Below are 25,849 nucleotides of genomic sequence, written 5' to 3' on the forward strand. Positions count from 1 at the left end.
TATATATATATATGTGTATATATATATATATATACAGTATATACACCTTTATATTTTAATTTATATATACATATATATATATTTATATACACACACAGTATATACATGTATATATATATATATATGTATGTATATGTGAAGTACACTTTTTATTTTGAATATGTATATATATAACATATATAAAATAAAAAGTGTACTTCACATACTTCCACTATCAGTAAATACAGTTACTCAGAATTTGCTTTGGTCAATTCCTGGTTCTTTGCTTTATGCACTACAGAAACTATAAAAATAACAGATCTGATCTCCCAGACGTTTATATTTATTACTTTGTAGACCAGATTCTGTGCCGTGTGCATGAAGACTTACAGGAGATTCTTTTGTAAATTATAAAAATAATTTAAAGTAAGAATAAAGGAGCATAATAAGATATATTTAATTATACCTTTCTAATAATAAGAAAAAGCTAAATTGCCTCACTTGGTAAATTATTAATCTTATGGCACATTTCCTAATTTTTAATGTACACCCCTCGATATTGAAATTTCAACACCAAGAAGAAATATTGTGGAATTATGGAAATCACTGGATCAATGGACATGTTCATGATATACAAATGAAGAAAAGATGGAAACGAAATTGTCAAAACATCTTGATTATTATTCAGTATTGAGTTTGAGCGCCACTAGCAGAAATCCCCGCACTTACAACCTTGACTACTATCAATGAGATTAGTGGTTGTTTGAGGAATGTTTTGCACACTGAATGCACTTGGGCACATGAATCATCATGATCCACTGCTGGCAGCTCCCTTTTTAGTTGCCCGCCAATGATGTCCTAGATGTGCTCGATGGGAGACCAGTCCAGAGTCACTGCAGGCCATGGTAGGATGTTTAGACCATGCAGGCTGCTCACAGTGGCACTGGAAAAATGCAGCCTAATGTATCACTTGTTACACAACCATGAGGTGTGTGGTAGCATAATGTACAGTAGCTGGACCCTCTAGTCTCCATCCAGGTACACTTAGCATGACATTACTTTTCTTGTGGATCAGTGGTATGACCATTACTTCAATGTATCCCAGGAACGGTTTTTAATAAGACAACAGCATGCCGCATGTTGCCTGTGCTACTTAGAGCAGCTTGCACAGCCTAAATGTGCTACCTTAGCTTGTAGGGTCTCAAGACATGACTCTAGTCGAGCACATCTGGAAACGTTATTGGTCAGCATTTGCAAAATGAGCTGTCAGTGTGTATACAGTACTTCTGATACTAAATAATTTGAAATGTTTTGAAAATTTAGTTTCCATTTTTTTTTTTTATCATTAACAAGGCTACCATTCCTGTGACATCCATAACTCCACGTGCCTTCCATCTTTGTGTTCCAATTTTAATTTTGAAGAGGGTATTTTTATCAGAACAAATATTATGGGTCATCAAGTTTGCAGCTGTTGCACAGGCCAATTCATAGTTCACTTATCTAAAAAAAATATAGCCTCAAAATGAATACAAAGTAAAAGCAAACAGTGGGAAATGTTACTGATCTTCTCACTGATCTCTCTGCACCACGCTTGTTTCTAATGAGCATGTGCAAACAGAGAGACCGGTAGCGGGCTGCTTCCAGGGACATAGTCCTGCTTTATTAGATCACTTTGCAATGGTAGATAGCGAAGTCTGCAGCTTCATAATCTACCACTGCAAAATGCCACTTCAGATCAGAAGGGGACTTGAAGTCTAGTGCCTTATATTGGATTTCCCAAAGGAGTATTGCACAGCCTATAAGCCTCCTTACCCTGGCATGTCAGGCATGTCAATCACCATAAGAAAAAATGTTACCCCTTGACCCCAGTCAGAAACCTATTATACAATCAAACCAGATCTCATGAGGTGGGGCAACACACCAAAATATCTGCAAATTGAGATTCTGGTTTGACTTTTGTCCTCAGTCATGTGACAAGGCTCCTTAAGGGTTGAGACTGATTTTTAGGATTGCTACTTCTAATAGCTGACATTAGAGTTCAAGTCCTCTTTATCTCTGAAGAGAACATTTCCATATTTAATTTCCCAGAGGAGCACTGCATGGCCTACAAGCCTCCCCACATTGGCATGTCAGGTATGTCACTCTCGATAAGGAGAAATGTTACCCCTTAGACCATTGTTTACCATTGTCATACTGGTCTGTGCTGTGGTTGGAGCATTCATTCAAAGCAAAGACCACTGTGATAGTGGTAGACAGAGAAGCTGCTGACTGGCAGGGACAAGTTTGATAATATATCCACAGCTGGTGGAGAGCTGGTGTTCGGTCTTCTCAGACAATGCATTCATGTCCCCAGGGGCCGCATGTATGAGAACACTTCCTGGTCTCTCACCTCAGCAGTGAAATCTCGGGAGATGTTTATACAGCTTGGAGTTGGAAAATCTTTATAAAAATGGTGATATGGTCAATCATTGTGCACATGGTGTACAGTTGTCCACACTCTAATCGTCCCATTCTTGCTGTGATATCATGCTCCATTGCTTATAAGAGCCTGTGTGCGAATACTTGTGAATATAAATATAGTTTATTGGCTGCAACACAGGAGTCCTCTCACTTTTGTGCTTGCAATGACAAGTTCTCGGTACTCATTAGTGATTGGCTAACTCTACCGACATGCAACTAATTGACATCTTTCTCCCACAACTGTGTATAGACAGAAAGCTGTTAACTAATGTGTGTGGGGGCCTAACCCAGCACTCATTATAATTGAGGACAGCAGTCAGAGGATTCGGGCACCGCATGTAATAAATCTATATAAAAGTCAAGCAACTGACCCCCGCATTGGAATAAGGGTCCCGGTTAATTCTTTATGCTGCCCTCAGGGCAGACTAAATCTGCTAACAGATTCCCTTTTAAACATGTCCAAATTGGGACCATGATGCAGGACATTGGCTTCAGACTTCTAGCTTTCGCCGGTTTTACTGTTATTACCACATACGTTCCATTTCTTCTCTTGCTTTTATGTAGGATAAGGGAATATACAGCCATGAAATGGTGCTGTAGGCCCTCTAAACCCTTATGGCAGACATATGCTGTCATTTTGTAATGTAATGTGAAGAACTGAGCATATTTGCTGTGTACAAGCTCTCCCTTCAGCCTTTATCAAGTTAGGAAACAGCCGCAGAGTTGTCACTGTGCCATTACCATCGACTCATTTGACATAAACAGAATATGTACTGAATAGCAAAAACACGTGGGTGAAACACATGGGCAGATGTGAGAATGAGGCGTTACAAAAGGGGAATAAGGAGAAAAGACTTAGAGTCAGGACAAAGTTTTCCAATACTTCTGCTTGTGTAGATTAGCAAAAGTATTTACCTTACGCTTCTCGATGTCTCGATGTCAGATAGGTACAGACAGACGTTTAATCATTTGGGACCTTCCTATTATTTTAATTATGTAAATATTGCAAATATAATAATTATGTTAGACGACCCAAAGAGCCCTGAAACAAGAGGAATGTAAGCAGCCATATTTATGTACGATTCCTAGTGCTTCTTTTGGAAACCTAGACCAGAGTTTCAGAACACGTCCCACCATCCATGTTTTATCCAGCAATATTCAATTAATGAAGCCATCTTCTTCTTAGCTTTCATACTGCAAATACATAATCTGAATTTCTCTTTGTCCACTCTTTCCATATGGAGTTTACTATGACAACATTTGTAAAATCTCCCAGTTGCTTGGTATTATGATCGATCATCTGGGGTCATTCATTCTGCGGCAATCCCCTAAAGATAATTGCATATACATTGGCATGTAGAAGTTTGGGCACCCCTGGTCAAAATTATTGTTATTGTTAACAGTTAAGCAAGTTGGAAAATGAAATAATCTCTAAAATGCCTAAAGTTAAAGATGACACATTTCCTTGGTATGCTAGGAAAAATAAATATATATATATAGATTTTCATCTTTTACGTTTTAAAAATTACAAAAAGGAAAATGGGCAGATGCAACAGCTTGGGCACCCTCCATAGTTAGTACCTAGTAGCACCCCATTTGAAAGCATCACAGCTTGTAAATACTTTTTTAGCCAGCCAAGAGACTTCAGTTCTTGAACGAGGGATTTTCATCCATTTTTCCTTGGAAAAGTGCGGTCTCGGGCCAGCAGACGAGAGCACCCACTGATTCCCTTGTCTCCACAACCACCATTTTCTCCCTGCTACATGGATAGGGAGGAAATCTGCTGTAAAAATCTACAACAAAAAATAACAGGATGGATCATTTTCCATGCAGCAAATGTTCCCATCATTCTGTAGATAAGATTTTTAAAATCACATTTACATGCCTGCTACTGTATTCAAGTGCAGATTTTACTTGCCCAAACCTGAAGTTAAAATAAAATGTGTAGGAATTACCGTAATGAATATCTTTTCACATGTTGCGTATTTTCCACCTGTTTAAATGAAACCCAGCAGAGGTGTCCATCATGGTCCACAACATGCTTTACTATAACCTCTGTTTAAAAGTAGTAAATGTGTTGCCATATATTAGAAGGTGTGCCTTGTGCAATGGAAGATAACATTTCATTGCCTTATACTATATGCAGAGAACATCAGTAAGTGAACATATGCAGCACCACACGCCTTACATCTCTATTTTGTTGTTCATTGCTTATCATAAATGTTGAGAAAAGGGACATGAGTTAGTAATATTATTTCCAGCGCTCTGGCTGTTGCCCTGGGATCAGACTGTTGTGGTTTCTAGCATTCAGTGATATGATAGATGTGCTGCTTATAAAAGTTTGTGTTGGTCTTGAAATGTATAAAAGTTTACAGCCGTTCAATTAGATGGCCTCTTGGCAATTAGTAGATGTTTAGGCAATTAGCTGATGTGTTATGTGATGATTTATATCTGAAAGTCTTAGAGTGCCTGCACGCTAATACCTGCCGCTGGTGCAGGAAGAATTGCAGGATGATCAGACTATAGACCTGATAAAACTTCTGTAGATACCACCAGCAGCAACAGACCAGGCATCTTCTATCTGAAGGCACAACACACCATTTATCCTCTGTAATGTGCCTTAATGTAATGACATACAGTATGGCATATTGTGCAGAGGACCAGGAAAATAATATATTTCAATGCAAAATATGAGTGGGTCTCTCCAGACTGATGATTTTTTTTTTAACAATATAGTTCATTGTCAAAAGTTCTCAGTGGCTCCTTTAGGTCTTTGCATTACCACAGATCTACCGTGGACTTTACTAACCTGTACTGCTCTAATGATGTTGCTGACTGCATACCGAGATCACACAACGTGGAAGTTCGAGTCCAACTTTTTTAGGGGGACACTGGGGTTACTCCTGAGCACTTTTAGCAATACCTTGTATTTAGAAAAATCACTAGTCTATACCCATTTTTTTATTAAATAAAAAGGGCAGCCCCAGATTGGTGATAAATGCTCTTTAAGCAAATTGTTTAAATTCATCCACATTCTTATCTCCAAGGTACTCAATAAACAAAATCCTATATAGAAAAGAATTACCAAAATATAACTAACCAATATTTAATTTGAATATCAAGTATCAATATATAAACCCAAAAGAAATATTCATCAAAAGGAGGTATCAAATAAATGTTACTTTATTTATAGCACAAAAAAATCATGTTAAAAACAAAAGACTTTTATTAAGACAAATTAAAACCAAAATTAATAAAAATATGTAGATTATGTATTAAATTTCACTATCTGTGCAGGGCAGGGTATGTCAAACTGATTGGTAAAAAATCATGCATAAAAAATAAAATATATGATCATTAATAGTGGTACTCAATACAGATATTATTACTATAAAATCAATATCAAGTGAATAAAATTACCGTAATAATATATATGTCAATTAAACATTGTGAAAAATTAGTAAAGGAAAAACGTAGAGTGCTCATAAAAAATTCCCATGATCAAAATATATAAAGTGCATCACAAAAAAGCTAAATATATGTATGTATTTGAAGCAAGTGAAGTATTAAATTATTAAATAAAATTCATGTGAACAAAGCCAAGTGCTTAAAAATAAAAAGGACATGATAATCAAATAGAATGTGAATGCCAATAAATGAACATATATAGTGGATACCACAAACGCCAAACAGTTCTGACACACCTCTGCCCCTGCACACACCACTCCAACGCGTTTCGCTTCCGCTTCACTCCCTGACGAAGCGGAAGTGAAACGCGCATTGGAGTGGTGTCTGCAGGGGTAGAGGTGTCAGCACTGTTTGGCATTTGTGGTATCCACTATATATGTTCGTTTATTGGCATTCACATTCTATTTGATTATCATGTCCTTTGAAATTACAGAACTCTATGAATCCTTTAATCATCCTGACAACTCCACTGGGAATTTGCAGATGATACTGACCCAATGATACTGGCTTTGGTTGTGACTGTAGATGGGGCAGCTCTCCTAGCATTGCTGCCACTATGTGCTAATGATCATGGTGTCACATCAGTCAGACCCCTGTCAGTCAGACATTAGTGGCATTTCTGGGGGGATGCTCAGAGATCTTTGATGACATGATTTAAATAAACTAAGTTATATAATTATTTCCAGGTGACCGGACTTCTGGTACATCTAGTAGACAGTTTTGCCTTTAAATGGAATCTGTCACCAGGTTTTTGCCACCTAATCAGAGAGCAGTATAATGTATTGACTGAGACATTGATTCCAGTGATGTGTCACTGGGTTGCTTGCTGTAGGTTTGATAAAATTACTGTATTTTTCAGACCTTAAGAAGTAGTTTTCCTCTCCCAAATTTTGGGGGAAAATGGGGGTGCGTCTTATGGTCGCAATATACTTACAAATTCTGTGGCTGTAGTGGTGCATTTTGGCTCTGTGTTGAGGTGGTGGCGGGCTGTGCTCTGGGGCAGTGTGCTCTGTGGGGGGCTCCGCCGGCACTTCGTCAAAGGCCGGAGGCCCCTGCACATCCGGGAACAAGGCCTCCGGGAAGATGGCCGCCGGGCTGTGGGCAGCATATGCTCAGATTCAGATCTTGTCCAGAGATCTCAGGAGCCGAGATTTGAATCTGAGCATGCGCCTCCACCGACCCCGCGGCCATGTTCCCGGCAGCTATGTTTCCGGAGGCCACCGCAACATGGCAGCAACAGATGTGCAGGAGCCTCTGAGGTTTGACGAAATGCCAGCGGAGCCCCCATGTAGCAAAGAGAGCAGCTGCCCCTGCATCGGAGCTCAACCCCTGCACCAGAGCACAGCCCCCCTGCACAGGATCACAGCCCCCCTGCCCCAGCACAGAGCCCCTGCCCCAGCACAGAGCCCCAGAACAGATCCCCTGCCCCAGCACAGAGCCGCCACCTGTGCCCCAGCACAGAGCCGCTGCCACTGCACCAGCTTGGGATGGGATTTCCCGGAGGCCACCGCACCAGCCTGGACCACCGAATGACCCCTGTGGCCACTCCTCTACCTGTGCTGATCCCTTCCTTGGTAAACTGAATTCATACTGTAAGACGGACCCTCATTTGACACATTATTTTTTTTTCCTATTTTCCTTCTGAAAATTTGGGGTGCTTCTTATGGTCTGGTGCGTCTTATAGTCTGAAAAATACAGTACTGTTTTATCAGCCGGAGATTATCACTACAGGACTAGTAAACCTGCTGCCAGGTAGTGAAGCATGTTAATTAGCTCTGTATTACCCTTCCCCACCACTGATTGGCAGCTTTTTGTGTTCGCTGCAAATGGTGGTGTGGACTGGGTTATACAGAACACTTTGAGAACTGGTCTGTAACAGATAAAACAGTGATTTTATCAAAACTGCAGCAAACAACTTAGCAAGTGACACATTGCTGTAATCAGGGTCTCTGCCCCTACATCAGCAAAAACCTGGTGACAGATTCCCTTAACCCCTTCCTGACCTCCGCCGTATTAGTACTGCGCTGCAGGAGGTGCATTTCTGACCAGCGCAGTAATAGTACGGCATGACGATCACCGCGGCCTCACGCTGAGCGCCGCGGTGATCGCGTGCGGGTGTCAGCTGTATGTGACAGCTGACACCCCGCCGCAATGCCCAAGATCTGTGCTAGAACCGATCGTGGGCACTTAACCCCTCTGATGCCGCTGTCAGTACTGACAGTGGCAGAGAGGACAATCGCGCAGTGACGGGGGCTCCCTGCGCTCTTCCACTGGAACAACGCGATCATCGCGTTGTTCCTGTGGTCTCCATGGAGACCCCCAGCTCCAAGGTGGCTGCGGTGCTCCTTCCGGGTCCTGGAGTGAGGTGGCTTGCAAGCACCTGCTAAGAGCAGGCGCCGGCAAGCCTCCTACAATGTCTGTCAGATCGCTGATCTGACACAGTGCTATGCAAAGTGTCAGATCAGTGATCTGACCTTATATAGTGATGTCCCAACCTGGGACAATGTAATAAAGTTAAAAAAAAATATGATGTTTAAAAAATATTTTTTAAAAATCCCCAAATAAATGAATAAATAAATAAAATAAATAAATAAATAAATATTTTACCAATAAATCCATTTATTTATGTAAATAATAATAAAAAAACAATAAAAGTATGCATAATTGGTATCACCGCGTCCGTAACGACCCGACCTATAAAACTGTCCCACTAGTTAACCCCTTTAATGAACACCATTAAAAAAATGCAAAAAAAATGCTTTTATCATCATACTGCTGAACAAAACGTGGAATAACACGCGATCAAAAAGACACATAGAAATAAACATGGTACCGCTGAAAACATCATCTTGTCCTGCAAAAAACGAGCCATCACACAGCATCATCAGCAAAAAATAAAAAAGTTATAGCTCTCAGAATAAAGCGATACAAAAATAATTATTTTTTCTATAAAATAGTTTTTATTGTATAAAAGCGCCAAAACATAAAAAAAGATATAAATGAGGTATTGCTGTAATCGTACTGACCAGAAGAATAAAACTACTTTATCAATTTTACCATACACGGAACGGTATAAACGCCTCCCCAAAAAAAGAAATTCATGAATTGCTGGTCTTTGTTCATTCTGCCTCACAAAAATCAGAATAAAAAGCGATCAAAAAATATCATGTGCCCGAAAATGATACCAATAAAAACATCAACTCGTTCCGCAAAAAACAAGACCTCACATAACTCTGTGGACCAAAATGTGGAAAAATTATAGCTCTCAAAATGTGGTGATGCAAAAACTATTTTTTGAAATACAAAGAGTCTTTCAGTGAGTGACAGCTGCCAAACATAAAAACCCGCTATAAAAACCTCGCTATAAATAGTAAATCAAACCCCCCTTTGTCAACCCCTTTGTTAGGGAAAAATAATAAAATAAAAAATGTATTTATTTCAATTTTCCCGTTAGGGTTAGGGCTAGGGTTAGGGCTAGGGTTAGGGCTAAAGTTAGGGTTAGGGTTGGGGCTAAAGTTAGAGATAGGGTTGGCGCTAAAGTTACGGTTAGGGTTGGGGCTAAAGTTAGGGTTAGGGTTGGGGCTAAAGTTAGGGATAGGGTTGGCGCTAAAGTTAGGGTTAGGGTTGGGGCTAAAGTTAGGATTAGGGTTGGGGCTAGAGTTGGGGTTAGGGTTTAGATTACATTTACGGCTGGGATAAGGGTTAGGGTTGGGCTTAGGGTTAGGGTTGGGATTAGGTTAGGGGTGTGTCAGGGCTAGGGATGTGGTTAGGGTTAGGGTTGGGATTAGGGTTAGGGCTGTGTTGGGTTAGGGTTGTGGTTAAAGTTGGAATTAGGGTTATGGGAGTATTCGGGTTAGGGGTGTGGTTAGGGTTATGGTTAGGGCTGGGACTAGGGTTAGGGGTGTGTTGGGTTCAGGGTTAGAGATAGAATTGGGGGGTTTCCACTGTTTAGGCGCATCAGGGGGTCTGCAAACGCGACATGGCGTCCAATCTCAATTCCAGCCAATTCTGCGTTGAAAAAGTCAAACGGCGCTCCTTCCCTTCCGCGCTCTGCCATACGCCCAAACAGTGGTTTACCCCACATATGGGTTATCAGCGTACTTAGGACAAATTGTACAACAACATTTGGGGTCCAATTTCTCCTGTTACCCTTGGTAAAATAAAACAAATTGGATCTAAATTAAAAATTTTTGTGAAAAAAAGTTAAATGTTATTTTTTTTTTAAACATTCCAAAAATTCCTGTGAAGCACCTGAAGGGTTAATAAACTTATTGAATGGGGTTTTGTGCACCTTGAGGGGTGCAGTTTTTAGAATGGTGTCACTTTAGTTTATTTTCTATCATATAGACCCCTCAAAGTGACTTCAAATGTGATGTGGTCCCTAAAAAATGATGTTGTAAAATTTGTTGAAAAATTGAGAAATCGCTGGGCAACTTTTAACCCTTATAACTTCCTAACAAAAAAAAAAAATTGGTTCCAAAATTGTGCTGATGTAAAGTAGACACGTGGGAAATGTTATGTATTAACTATTTTGTGCGATATTACTCTCTGATTTAAGGGCATAAAAATTTAAAGTTGGAAAATTGCGAAATTTTCAAAATTTTCGCCAATTTTCTGTTTTTTTCACAAAAAAACTCAAGTCATATCGATGAAATGTTACTGCTATCATAACGTACAATATATCATGAGAAAACGTTCTCAGAATCAGTGGGATCCGTTGAAGCGTTCCAGAGTTATTACCTCATAACGGCACAGTGGTTAGAATTGTAAAAATTGGCCGGGTCAGAAAGGTGAAAACAGGCTGGGTTTTGAAGGGGTTAAGGGAAAGAAAAAAGCAACCCCCTTTCTCTGATATATAATGTATATTCTTTATTTATTGGATGCTTATACATAATGTATTCAGCTTAGCTAAGATGCTTACAGAAAGAAAAAATCTTTATTTTATGCACTGATTGTTCATGTTTCTGTAATTGTATAATTATGCATGTATATTGCCAGATAGATATAATTTAATTTCCCCTTCTTTCCTCTCTTTCAGGGCCACCTGTAAGTAACTGGCATATCTTCTTGTAACTCCCTGCTGTGTTCCTGCTGGTAACAGGTTTATAGGGGTTGGGGGTGGATGAAATATGATAATATTCAGAAAATGAACATGTCAATCATTGTATATAACCTTCAAAGCTTAGATAAAAGTGAATGACAAGAAAAATAAATAATCTTATGAAAAGCTGTGATGTATGTGCATAATTACACACTATGTCTGACAGGTTCAGAAGACATGAGATGTGGATGCATTCCGTAAATCATCTTTTTATTTGTTCTTGGAGCTGTTTATCTGCAAACTTTGTTGGGGAGGCCTAATCTCAAATTCTAGTCTAATAGTTTATATATATATATATATATATATATATATATATATATATATATATATATATATATATATATATATATATATATATACACTGTATATGTATATTTAAGAATTGTAATATTTCTTGCTTTGCATTTGCTAAAATGTGGGATTGAAAAATCATTATCAGTGTTCAGGATTTGATGATGAAGTTGACAGTCAATGTGTATAGGTAAAAGCTGTGATAAATTGTATTCCTTTTTTTCTTATGAAAATTATGGCAAGGAATTTGCAGCACAGAGAGCAAATAGTAAAATGCCATATAATTCTTATACACAGAGAGAGTCCAGTAGTGTGAACTGTGCCTGCCCATGGTAAATGAACATACAATGCCCAGGTTCTGGTGGCTACTGGCAGAAGTGATGGCAGAGTGTCACCAAATGGAATGATTTCATCTGCTGGTTGAAACATAGAAATGACAGTAATTGTTATTTTACACTTTTATATCTCATGTATTGTCAATGAGTCCGACCTCTGTAAGATCTTTCTCTAACCACTATGCTTTTAATGTTCTGCAGCTGTGTTTTGGTCATGACTGAACTATCTGCTTTCATTCCAGGGCCCTATTGGTCGACCTGGTTCTCCAGTAAGTATTCTTTTTAACTTTTTAGTCCTTTTTATGACGTTACCATACTCTTGGGCCCATTGATATACTTGTTACTATGCAGATCAATGCCCAACAGCAGCAGTTTGTTTAATAGCCTATGAAATCCATAACCATAGGTCCAGCCTTATGGTCCTGATACATCAAAGCAATTAACAATTGTATCGTATATTGCTTTAAAAGGTCACCACATTTTGGCAAAGCATCTAGTTGCCCCAAAAATTTGCACCTTTATGCGTATTCACTCCAAAATTGGTAGAGCTGTGGCAGGATGGTGGTCTAGCTCTGCCAAAATGGGCCGAGGATGGGGGCGGAACAAGGGTGTGACACCATAGATCAACTATTCATGATAAGCTGCGGTGTTTCCTACTCCAGAAATCAAGGACTGTAGTAAGACTTGTGGCGAGGAGCATGGCGGTGCACTCCACTGGTGGGACATTCCTGACTCCAGCATGCCGGTCTTTATAAATTAGGACCTGCTAGCTAGCTAAAATACTAGGCATTTTATAATGCTTTATATTAAGTCTAAATAGAAAGAATTGTGTTGAAACCTTTTATATTTTTCTTTGTGTTGCCATTCCCAATGTATTACGTTACTAATAGATATATATTACAACGTATCTATTGATTCAGAGTTGTTAGCTCAGCTCCTGGTTTGAATCCTGATCATGCTGCCAAATGGTGCTTCATGGATCCACCAAATTATTTATAAAAATAAATGGTTCTCAGGGAGATACTACAGAATCCTGGGTGGATGATGACTACATCATGCAGGTGATAAAGTTCTATTTTTATGAGTGAAGTAAGTCAGGAAAAAGCAAAGAGCTCTGCTTCATGGCTCTCAGGTAGGTAAGATGTTGGTGGGTGGTAAATTACTCCCAACTCCCATTTTCTTTCAAATCCACTGTCAGCATGTGAAAATGAAGAAAGCCAAGAAGTACTCCATCATTCTGAAGTAATGTTTATCTGTATAGACTTAAATTCTATTTGCTACTCATTCTTCATGAAAGGTTGTACAGTTTGTAAGATAACCCCACTAGATGGTCATACACAGTCATACGTCTCACTGACACCTATGGCTAGTGACAGCTCATCTTTTTCACAACCCCTTCCGATCCCTTTCTGCCAAAATGCCATAGAATTCCAAGCATAGTGGTGGTCTGGGGAAAACTGCATAACTGCATAAGAGCAAATACAATATCTATCACACACACCAGTGGTTATTATAGTCTGTAACATTTGATCACTTTTCATACCAGGATTTGAAAAAAACTGAGCTGAAGGTTAAAAATTTTATTAAAATAAAAAAAATAATTCCATTACAAATCTGTTTCATTCACTGTCACTCTCCCTGTCAACGATGATATGGCTTACATCCACGTGACTGCTTTAACCAATCACTTTAAATTCCCAGAGGAGCATTGTATGGCAAATAAGCCTCCTTACCTTGACAAGCCAGAGATGGTATGTCACTCTCCATAAGGAGAAACGTTACCCCTTAGACCCCAGTCCAGAGCCCTCACCTAGCCAAATCAGTTCTCATGCTTCGCACTGACGAGGGCCAACAGCCCGAAACACCGTGTCTGCGAATTGAGATACTGATTTGGCTTTTATCCTAAGTCATATTGCACGACTCGTTAGAGGGTTGATTGTGACTTGTAGGATTGCTACTTCCAACAGGTGGCGCTATAGAGTTAAGTCCTCTTTTTCTCAGAAGAGGCAATTTGCATACTTAACCAATCACTGACATCAACAGTCATGTGACAAAAAATCACTGAGGCCAGTGATTGGTTGTAGAAGTCACATGTATGTACAACATGTCATTGCTGCTGAGAAGTAAACAGGATCCAGCAGGAACCACTAGACTGATAGTGGAATATACAGAGGAGTATGCTGTGACGGTTTTTGGTAAAGAAAGGAGACCTCAAACTGTCCCTGGAAATGGGACCCTAACTATTCATGTCCCAGGGGTACTCTTGAAGGTAGAGAGGCCTGAGTCTCTGACCTTATTATGCTCCTGTTAATCCCTGATCTGTACCCTCCCTCACCCCACAAAGCATGGGACAGAAATGTAAGGTAAATAAGGCACAAAGACAAAACAGGGATAAGCAGAAAATCACTATCATACAAAAGCACTAACCAAAAACAAACCACAGAACACTACTACAACAACTCTACTCCAACCACTTAGCTTTATCACACAGCACAGGAAGACTAATCATTCACCGACAGGGACAAGATGGTCTGATCCTTTTTAATAGGAAGAGTTAATGCCAAGATCAGAAGCAGCTGAAATGGAATTGCTTGTTTCTGACCAGCATAGAAAGGGTCATTAACCTCTTCAGCACCAGAAGAAACTAAATCCATTTAATATCGGACACAAATCACACCATCTGTAAAGAAGATCTGCAATTCATTACCCGACATGACCGTCTAACTCCAGATCTTCCAAGACGTGTCACCCTCGTAATATATAAGCATTCCTATTCTCTTGCTCTCAAAATGGCTTCTGCAATGACATGAGGAGTGCGATGGTAAGTAGTGTTGAGCGATACCGTCACGTGACCCCCACACGACCAATCACAAGCCGCGACGTCATCTAAGGTCTTTCAAGTGCTCATTCTTAGGAACGGAAGCTGCCAGTTACATCGGTAAGGTCCAGGCTGCGTCGGAGAGGTGAGTATATCAATATTTTTTTTTTTTATTCTTTATTTTACACATTAATATCGATCCCGATACCGATTCCCGATATCACAAAAGTATCGAATCTCGGTATCGGAATTCCGATACTGCAAATATCGACCGATACCCGATACTTGCGGTATCGGAATGCTCAACACTAATGGTAAGTCTAAACCTCACATCCCCTGCCTTTTATTTTATCCCATAGCACAGGAAGGTAAGGCAAGTGTGGTGCACTTGACATGCCACTGTTATAGCCATATTCAATACAGAAGAAATTCCAATATGAACAGAGCAGACAGCAAGAGTAAAACAGATGGAACCAGGTATAGAGCTGTACAAGAGAAATGTACTATCACTTTTTAGTCCCAGGGTAGGGATACTTTAATTAATGTGATCAGCCATATTGGTTAACCATTTATGACCAGCGATAGAGTAATCTTCATACAATTACCACTGTATAAATATTGGCTCAATATGAAGCCTTTATATGAGTTAAAATCAGCAGAATAATGGGCCTAAAAATATAATATGACAAACATATGCCTAAAAATCCACGTGAAATATATCTGCATATGTTTTCTATAAACATCATACATTTTAAGCCAACAGAAATTATAGTGTGTTTTAACCATACACTATTAAGCATCGAAAATATGCCTGTGGGCTGGAAATTGTGTAGACAAATGTCATGGGCATATCATTTTTTTTCCCTCCTAAAATCAGGATTTTCTACCTAGTAATTTACCCTGAAATGGTTTGAAACTGTACAGTAGAGAAAGGGAAAAGTAGAAGTAAGTTACTTTAAAGACAAGACATGATTTTATTGCTCGCCATTATAGTCATCTAAAAGTACAAATAGGGGAAATTAAAGGGGAATTTATTTTCTGTTGCTTTCTTTTTGCAGCATTCTACAAAGATTGTCTTCGTTCACAACAGTCCCTGTAAAACTTTTGGTAGTTTCCATAGCTTCATTCAACTGTCCCCCAGTGTACAGCATAGTACGGAAAGCTGTAGGACACACAATACTGGACCCCAACTGCCTTTTCCCTACAGATCCCTAGTGTTTTCATTGGTACATTCAGAACATTTTTTTATTCCTTTAAATCCATAAACTTTAGCACCCTAAGCGGCCACCTAGTCATCCTATCGCTTGTCCTGCCCTTGATGACAATTCCTCAAGATCCAGCATTTCAAAGAGATATCCTTGATACTGGATTAGAAGGAACTCTCATAATGATCCACCATTTTTAGACATTTTACTTCTCAGTTTCAGGTGGCTCCAATTCTTTTGAACACACTGTAGAATGACTTCCCATGCTTAAAGGGGGTTTCCAGAATTTTTTTTTAATTGGCAAAGATTAGGGAATGTAATGAACTCAAGAAATAAGTAATATTTACTACTTTAGTTTCCCACTGGTCCAAAACCACCACTTCAGTGATCCCGATCGATCCTGCAGTCATCACGTCATGTCCATCTTTTATGTCACCACTGCAGCCACTCTGACCTCAGCGGTGACTTTTGCATGTATACAACATGACTGGCTTCAGTGGTCACATCATCACTGTAGAATAGGCAGGGACTTCTGGAGCTGCAGCTTTAGAGTGATGGGTATGGTTTTACTTCATGCCTTTTCCTACTCTTTGACAAAATTTTGAAATTTCACAGAAAACTCAAGTAATAGGAAACACTTTCTCTTTCATATATGTGTTGAGGATTAAGCCAAAACTGGACTTTTTTTCGACGACATCTTGAATCCAAGACACTTTGCAATAGGCATCCTTGCTTTGTCCTTTTTCTTTTCAGCACAATATCCTAAGATAACCTTCATATTTTACGTATAAGTGAGTAGGAGCAGATAGCACAATTTTTACAGATGTGTAACATCCTCTGTGAGACATTTTATGAGAGGAAACAGTTTAGTGGCCTAGATACAACAATTAGGCGCCTGTGCGACATGGAAGCTGCGGTGTCAGGCAAAGCCCAATGGGACAGGGAGTTTTATAAATGTATAAGAGGCTATAACCTGTCTTTTGAATGACTGTATTGCTATTTAAAAGATCAGGGACAAACAAAACAGGAAAACCTTAAGTGCCGACATGGTCCTGAAGACGTGGCGCTGGCCAGATGTTCTTCTACAGAAGCCGAGGACAGTTTCAAAGGGAAAGTCCCATCATGCCATTTTTATTGTCTAGTTTTAGAAAGCGTAATCCATTCATTACACGTTGGTATTTTTACAACTGTGTAAAGTCTTTGATAATACGCCAGAATCGACTTATCAAAGTAGCGCACAGAATTTTGTTTTTCAGCAACATTCTGGAACATTATAGAAAGATAAATAGAATTTTGCATTCTATTTCGTGAATCATTATTTTGTTGTTGCACTTTCATGTAACGGTGGCTACAGGCAGACATTTAATTAGGAGGAGGAAGAATAAAATGACCAAATAAATATATTTAGATAATCGTTGGCTACAGAGGGAGAATAAAAGAGACACAACATAGTAATTTAATGTGGAACATATAATCTTCTTGAATCATTGCAGAGTCTTCTTTCAACTTACTAGTTGGGTAAAATGAAAGCTTTCATGTGTAAATATTTTATCCTTGAGCAAAATGTTAGGATATTGTAGAAAGGCACAAAAGCATAATTGCCTGCAAATAGCTGGGCACTGATCACTGTACAGCACTAAATACTCATTTAGGATACATTCCTTCTTCATTAAGTTTGTTAACAGTCACCTTATGTGTTATTGTAGTTCGACTATGCACTAGTCTTGATCCTTCTATCAATAATTGAAAACTTGGCTTTCGATGGGCCTGTCCTCTGCTGGTCAAATGTACAATATAAAGTGGTGGAGTACAGAGACTGATCCTTTCTCTTCAGTGCTAGATTAAGTTATTAGAGTTTGTTTGCCATACAGTGAAGGGAATAATTTATTTGATCCCTTGCTGATTTTGTAAGTTTTCCAATGACAAAGACATGAACAGTCTATCATTTTAAGGGCAAGTTAATTTTAACATTGAGAGATATAATATAAAAAATAAAATCCAGAAAGTCACTTGTATACATTATATAAATTTATTTGCATTTTACAGTGAGGAATAAGTATTTAATCCCCTACCAACCATTAAGAGTTCTGGCTGCTACAGACCAGTTATATGCTCCTAATCAACTCATTCTCTGCATTAAAGACAGCTGTCTTACATTCTTCACCATTATAAAAATACTCTTGTGCTTAGACTCAATCAGTCAGACTCTAACCTCTACAACATGGGCAAGACCAAAGAGCTTTATAAAGATGCCAGGGACAAGATCATAGACCTGCACAAAGCTGGAATGGGCTACAAAACCTTAAGCCAGGTGCTGGGTGAGAAGGAGACAACTGTTGGTGCAATAGTAAGAAAATGGATGAAAGACTGTCATTCAACATCGATCTGGGGCGCCATGCAAAATCTCACCTCGTGGGGTATCCTTGATCATGAGGAAGATGAGAGATCAGCCTAAAACTACATGGGTAGAACATGTTAATGATCTCAAGGCAGCTGGGACCACAGTCACCAAGAAAACCATTGGTAACACATTATGCTGCAAAGGTTTAAAATCCTGCAGTGCCCACAAGGTCCCCCTGCTCAAGAAGGCATATGTGCAGGCCCATCTGAAGTTTGCCAATGAACACGTGGATGATTCTCTGAGTGAATGGGAGATGGTGCTGTGGTCAGATGAGACAAAAATTGAGTTTTTTTCCATTAACTCAACTCGCCGTGTTTGGAGGAAGAGAAATGCTGCTTATGACCCAAAGAACACCATCCCCACTGTCAAGCATGGAGTTGGAAACATTATGTTTGGGGGTGTTTCTCTGCTAAAGGCACAGTACTACTTCACGGCATCAATAGGAGAATGAATGGAGCCATGTACCGTAAAATCCTGAGTGACAGCCTCCTTCCCTCCGCCAGGACATTAAAAATGGGTCGTGGCTGGGTCCTTCCAGCAAGACAATAACCCAAAACATACAGCCAAGGCAACAAAGGTGTGGCTCAAAAACAAGCACATTAAAGTCATGTAGTGGCCTAGCCAGTCTCTAGATCTTAATCCCATAGAAAACTTATAGAGGGAGTTGAAGTTGATTTTATTTTTAATATTCTCAATGTTAAAATTAATCTACCCTTAAAATTATAGATTGTTCATGTCTTTGTCAGTGGGCATACTTACAAAATCAGCAAGGGTTCAAATACTTATTTCTTTCACTGTATGTTGTGTGTACACAGACAAGTGCACATACTGTAGACACAAACATATGTACACCCCTTTCCTGGCTAAATATATTAGACTTTCAGTTTTGATGAGTCTACTGGTACCTGCAACAATCGATAGAACATATGGGTTACCAGCAATATTCCATAAAATTGTATGGTGGGGATTCTCCTTTATTATTTACACACTTGGAACAACAGAGTAAGATCAGTTCTAAACATCAACTTTGGCTACGTTAAAGAGAATCTAACACCTGATACATGCTGCCCAAACTCAGTACAAAATATATAGAGAAATAAAGGCTAAAAGCCTCAGCCAGCTCACCGACAGCCACAGGTGCACGGAACTCCGTCTTGACTTGGACGTGCAGTAATAGGAAATGAAGAAAATGAAGAAAAAAATGGTGTTCCAGCTCCTTAAAATTAACAAGTCGTCTTTCCTAAATGTTTGCATCCCGTGTGTGCAAGGATTTTATGCCGACTAAGAAGTTTTACATGGATCAATAAAGATTTGTTTAAGGAGCTGGAACACCATTTTTTTCTTCATTTCCCAAACTCAGCCAGGTATGTTTGACTCTTAAACCCCGCAGCGTTTCAGAGAAAAACATACTTTAATAGCCGTACGGTAGACTAGTCAGAGAGGAGAGTTATTGGCTTCTTCTACCTGGCCACTGACCTGGATTGGCAGATCTCTGCCTATACACGCATGTATGTGAGTCGCCCGCCAGGGCCGTAGGATACCCGGTACCGGATCCGGTGTTCACAGGGGGATGTCACGGTAGCGACCCGATCCGTGGCCCTGGGCGCCCATGTAAAAGGGGAAATTGATTAAAGTTCGCGTTTGTGACGACACCTGTGGTATTCAGTCAGTGAGGACCGACACTACATTAAGGGGTCCTCTGGGGTGATGTTATGGCAGCTAGATGGTATAACTTCCCACAGGTGAAGTAGGTCCCCAGGGCTTTCCGGTGTGTAGATGGAAGATGGTGAATGGTGCAGTGAAGAATGATGACACAGGTCTGCAGTCTCTTTACCTGGTTTACTGAAGGCTTCAGGCAGCCACAGTCCAGGGCACCAGATCACAGGACAAGCAGGGTCCGGCCGACTTGGAAGCGAATTCAGAGTCCCCTTTACCAGATGGAGTTAAAAGCCTTCCTCAAAGCGTGGTGGTGTTGTTGTCCCTTACTGCCTATGGCTTCTGATAAGGTCCTCACAGTTCTCTCTGTCCTCCATAGAGGTGGGACATAAACCCATATGTCAGGTGACTCAAGCCTTTTTCTCTATCATGACCCGGGCTCTATGTGTCACTGTGCCTCCTGGGTATTAGGGCAGACAGGTGATATGTAATCCAGCTGTCCTGCTGGTTTCTGCAGTCAGTCTTAGAGTCCCTCACAACCTCGGTGTTCCGGCTACCTGTAATCTGCGCCAGCCAGGGAGGTAGCTAATACACTGCTCTGCTCCACTGGTGTTCCTTCTCCTGTGCTTCGCTCTCTCACACTCTCACTACAATCTGTTCGGCTTTCAGTATTATCTCTATCCAGGAGCTGCAGCACTTTCTCGTGGCTGCACGGCTCCTCATACGTTCTTCCTGCCTCAGACTGCTCCAGTCTGTTCTCCAGCACTATCTGACTTTCCCTCCAAACCACATTATATCTCTATATACAGGGGAGTCACCTAGAAATAGGATCAAAAACTGCCCCTTGTGGCCAGGATTGAGTACATGCTTCATGTTTGTGTTACCTGGTGAGAGTTATCCTTCATCGCTTCCAAGTGTAACATCACTCTCCCCATGAGGAAAGCAATGCCACTGTGACGGCCAGGACCCTGGGGTGTCACATATGTAGAGGGTAGGGGAGAAGCAGTGGGGGCGCGCATGACCAACTAGCCTATAGCTTGGTCCATGGTGGCTACTAAAAGTATGTTTTTCTCTAAACGCCGCAGCATTTCAGAAACAAACATGCATAGCTGAGATCATACAGCCAGTGCGTGATACATGCTTCCCACGTATTGAGTAGCATGTATCAGGTTTCAGGTTCTCTTTATTTTTTATCCACCTGGATTACATTTTGTACATTAATATATATCTGATAACTACAATGGCTCTGTAGATATGTTCATGGCTCTCATAGATCTTCATATTGCACCAGGATATGTATCTTATGAACCCAGTCCAGTAGGACCACCTATACTAATACATGACATGTAAATAAATTGCTAAAAATATATATATACTTTATACATACAGTATGTACGCATAGAGTTTAGACAGCAATTTAACGTTACACACTTCTTCACTTTTTGAAACTATTGGGGGGGGGGGGGGTTAATCTCCCTTTTTCCTTTTTATTTTTTTGGAGTAAAGTCATTCCTGAACTGTGTTGGTTATTAGTGTACAGTTCATATGTATTTCATGGATATAATAAGTACCATTTCTTCATCTTAGGAGAAAATGTGTGGAAACATTGTAAAGTAGTGTTAATACTTCTCTCAATACATTTTCACAAATACACACAGAATTGAGTTTGGCAAATGTTTCATTAGTAACTCAGGTAATTTTTGGATCTGATGAATCTAATTGTCAACTTACGTAGTTTTTTACATTGTTTTCACACCCATTTAAATAAAAAAATAAACCCTATGTAAACCCTATGTAGCAGATATCTATTCTATTCTGTATGTACAGAAGTGTTTCCCTGAGCCTCCTCCTTCTTGATGAGTAAATGGACGAATTCATGTTTTGCTTTCCATGATTTCTAACACTCATCTTCATCAAGAATCTACGTTACAAATGTGCCCCATAAAGTTGTTTGGAAATCTCAACCATATGGCCAGTTCATATATTGCTTGAAAGGTTTTTTTAATATTCTGAAATTTCCTTCTTTTGAAGATTTAATTAGATTGTTTAATTTTCAATATATGTTTATTCCATTATAGTCCAAATTCCTAAACCCTAGTCTTAGAACATTGGCAATTTACGCCACAGCCCTAAATTGCTCCAGCAGTACAGATAAAAGGGTGGTCATGCTGCTTTTGTTTTGGTGTGCTTCTTTTTCCAAATTGAGTCTGAACCATCTGTTGCTAACAACTGGCACAATCCCATATTTCAGCTTAGAGACAAGGATGTTATCAGGGCTGTTTACAGAAATGGGGATACTACCAGTCATTTTTAGTTGAGAGGGATCCTGTAAGCTCCTCAATATCTTTTATAGTGGCAGAATAACTTGACTGTGAGATTCGAGACAAGACCACTTTATTCTAAATTGCATACCGCAAGCTAGATTTATAACTTTTTTTTTTCAAAAATAGATGTGCATATTACATAAAATACCTTCTTATAATCCAGAGATAAGCTTATATAAAGGTATGGCCATGGTTTTCGAGGGGCTGGCGGGTTCCCTTTAAGGTGCACCTACTTTTTAAAAGGAACCTGTCACATGAAAAAATGCTGTTAATTGTCAAATTAATAGTGTTACCTGCCCTTTGCCTGCACTGAGAGCCCTGCTGTCAGGAAGACATTAGCTTTATTCTCTCAGCAGCATTTGCTGTTCAGTCTTGGGGTGGCGCTGGCACGGCTTCAGTCACTGCTCTGTGTATAAAGAGATACAGCTGTAACCGCACCCCCAGCACTGACTGATAGCCATCCCTGATGATGAGAAAGCTGTTAGTCAGTGCCGGGGGTGCAGTTACAGCCGCCACTCTCTTTACACAGCGCCACCCTCATGACTGAACACTGCCGGGGGTAATACAGTTAATTTCCTCTCAGTGCAGGCACTGGGCAGGTTCAGAATGAAATTAATCTGCAGATTGACCCCATACCTACAGGTTAATAGTGTTTTTTCATGTGACATGTTCCCTTTAAGCATGATCAGACCATCTGGTGTGGTGCGATTGTAGGTAGTATTGTAGTCAATTCACTTCTGGATGCTAATAATTCTGGCACTTTAGAGAATTCAATATGAGATGCTCTAGCCTTGTGATCTAGGGAGCTCTTTAGCCTTGTCATCTCTGGAAATCTTTAGCCTTGTTATCTCAGGAGCTCTCTAGCCTTGTCATCTTCAGAGCTCTCTAGAATTGTCATCTCGGGAGCTCTCTAGCCTTGTCATCTTTGGAGCTCTCTAGAATTGTCATCTTGGGAGCTCTCTAACCTTGCCATCTTGGGAGCTCTCTAACCTTGCCATCTTGGGAGCTCTTTAGCCTTGTCATCTCAGGAGCTCTCTAGCCTTGTTATCTCAGGAGCTCTCTAGCCTTGTTATCTCAGGAGCTCTCTAGAATTGTCATCTTGGGAGCTCTCTAGCCTTGTCATCTTCAGAGCTCTCTAGAATTGTCATCTCGGGAGCTCTCTAGCATTGTCATCTTTGGAGCTCTCTAGAATTGTCATCTTGGGAGCTCTCTAACCTTGCCATCTTGGGAGCTCTTTAGCCTTGTCATCTTCAGAGCTCTCTAGAATTGTCATCTCGGGAGCTCTCTAGCATTGTCATCTTTGGAGCTCTCTAGAATTGTCATCTTGGGAGCTCTCTAACCTTGCCATCTTGGGAGCTCTTTAGCCTTGTCATCTCAGGAGCTAGTATGCAGTCACATCATCAATTTGTTGTACCCCAACCTGTATAGATTAGGAATGAGGTATTCCACCATGGCCTTCCACATTTTGGTTACTCCTTTCGGAGTCAATCTCACAAACATATACTGTATACTAGACATAACATAAAGAAAAACAATATACAATATAGGTTTATAAGATGTCTCTTCAGAATACAATACAAACCTGTATTTAATGCAATTTTCCATGATTATAGAAATTATTAAAAAATGTAAACATTTGGGAAAGAAATTCAAATTTTGTGATAAATAGTTAAAATGCAAACATTGTTTGATGCACTAAAACACAATTTGATGTATGTCTGCATATAGTCTGTAAAGTACTTAACATATTTCAGAATCCTTGTTAAAGTTCCTTGTGATTTCCATTGATTATCAGGGAGATAAAGGTGGTCTTGGGATGCCAGGACGCGTGGTGAGTGTAATTCTTCACTTTTCTGTGTGTGAAAGCTTTTTAGCCATGGAAACAAATTGAACACATGTAAGGGAGGGCTGGCAACGATTGGCCTTAGGGAATATAGTAAGTGGTGCAAGATGAAGAAGCATCCTTTAACAGGTTTACAGTAGTTTACTTTTAAGGGAAGGAATGTAGAGATAGCAGCCCATACTGAGCCGGCAGTAATGTCCTGCTGAAGGATTATCATGGCTCTTCTTATTTCCTTTATCGCCTTTGAGAAAATTTGAATGAGTGATTGTTGCTTTGGGCCATACAACAAAGTAAAAGGCTTTTTAACAATAATGATACTTTATACAGTCATTGTTCAAAGCTTACCAATGGACTGAAGTTTTACTGTTCCACCAGAGTCAACCCACATCTGGAAGACAGGAGATGCCAAGGGCATTTGCCCTCTTTGCTAGCCCTTCCTTACCTTTTTTATGCATGTGGATACAGCTGCTGGTCACTGTTGGCTGTAGCTGCTGGAATTACACCTGAATAACGCTACCCTACAAAACCTAAGCGATGCCTATAAGTCTTAGAAACAAAACGACAGAAAACATTGACATTTTTATATGTCTGGTAATTGGAAATGTAACGCTCATGTTAGCGGCTGGTTTAGGACTGGCTGTTTTCTTTAGCAGCATGTAATAGATGTCCGTGAGTAAGGCAACCTGCTGAACTGCATTAAGGTTAATTTACTGGTCTGAATCCTGCAGTCACAACGAGGAAATTGAGACCCATATCGAAATCCTTTTTCTTGCTTGGGAACGGGGGAATACATGTTGACTTTTCCTTATTACTGGTGTCATGAACTTTCATAGAGAGTTGGAGATATAGACAGAGATTGTGGATCCCACTGCTAAAGAAAGCAGATTGATTTCCTGCTGAACATGAGAAAATTAATGTGGAGAAATTGTTAGTTTTTCCAACCAGTCATTAAATTTATATTTATAGCAGAGTAGTTTACAATTTATTATAGCTTTATTTTATCAGATAACCTAGTTCATTTTGTGCTTTACAGCAAAATTAGTTTCAAGCTATATTTTAAGCTTCTAGAAGTAAAACTATTAGAAACAAAAGCATTATGATTGGATTTTATGAAGCATATCCAAGCCATGGATGAAATATGTGGCAATTTTCATGTTACTAAATAGATGCAGCATTGAGGCAGATCATAAATAATGTAGTCACTTATACAAGTATAGCTCCATTAATTCAACAGATATCAACATCACTGTCCCTGATGATGCTCACAGTCTAAAGTCCATATCAGTATGTCTTTGGAGTATGGGACGAACATCCAAACTCCATGCAGATGTTATTCTTGGTTGGATTTGAACCCAGGGCCCCAGCCCTGCAGCAATATAATCCTAACCACTAAGCCACCATGCTGCCCAAATAGACCTGCATGGATAGACCTACGGAAAAGACCAACATATTGACTATACGGATGATTATGGTGGCTCAGTGGTTAGCACTGTAGCCTTGCAGCGCTGGGGCCCAGGATTCAAATCCCACCAGGGACAATATATGCAAGGAATTTGTATATTCTCCCCATGTTTGCAAATTTCCTTAGAGTTCTCTGGATTCCTCCCACACTCCAGAGACATACTGATAGGGAAGTTAGATTGTGACAGCGATGATAATGTAAGTAAAACCCTATAAGATATGATAGCGCTATAGGATAATAATAATAGTTTATATATGATGGACTCATATACAATCCTTCTAAGCAAATTTCATAAACATATTGCTTATCATTATAATATTAGGACTGGTAATAATAACTATATACCTTACAATTCTTTGACTAATAAAATAGTCTCCTGCTGAAGGAAGATAAAAGCCCCTAAAAAGTCTGATAGATAAACTATCATAAAATGAAATAATTACTTAAAAAAACTAATGGTTTAGATCGGCATAAGGAACACACAGGGAATGACTGCTTAGCAAATC

At 39.7% G+C, this 25,849-nt stretch overlaps 1 protein-coding gene across 1 annotated transcript in view; it reads left to right on the plus strand.

Moving 5' to 3' along the window:
- COL13A1 (collagen type XIII alpha 1 chain) overlaps nucleotides 1–25,849 on the plus strand; it is a 388,678-nt gene that overhangs the window by 163,380 nt on the left and 199,449 nt on the right. Inside the window, exons 4-6 of the mRNA XM_077256280.1 lie at nucleotides 10,946–10,953; nucleotides 11,877–11,903; nucleotides 23,834–23,869. Of these exons, the coding sequence (XP_077112395.1) occupies nucleotides 10,946–10,953; nucleotides 11,877–11,903; nucleotides 23,834–23,869 (71 nt within the window). The remainder of the gene's footprint in view (nucleotides 1–10,945; nucleotides 10,954–11,876; nucleotides 11,904–23,833; nucleotides 23,870–25,849) is intronic.

This window comes from Ranitomeya variabilis, chromosome 4 (genome assembly GCF_051348905.1).
Source record: "Ranitomeya variabilis isolate aRanVar5 chromosome 4, aRanVar5.hap1, whole genome shotgun sequence".
Taxonomy (NCBI): Eukaryota; Metazoa; Chordata; class Amphibia; order Anura; family Dendrobatidae; genus Ranitomeya; species Ranitomeya variabilis.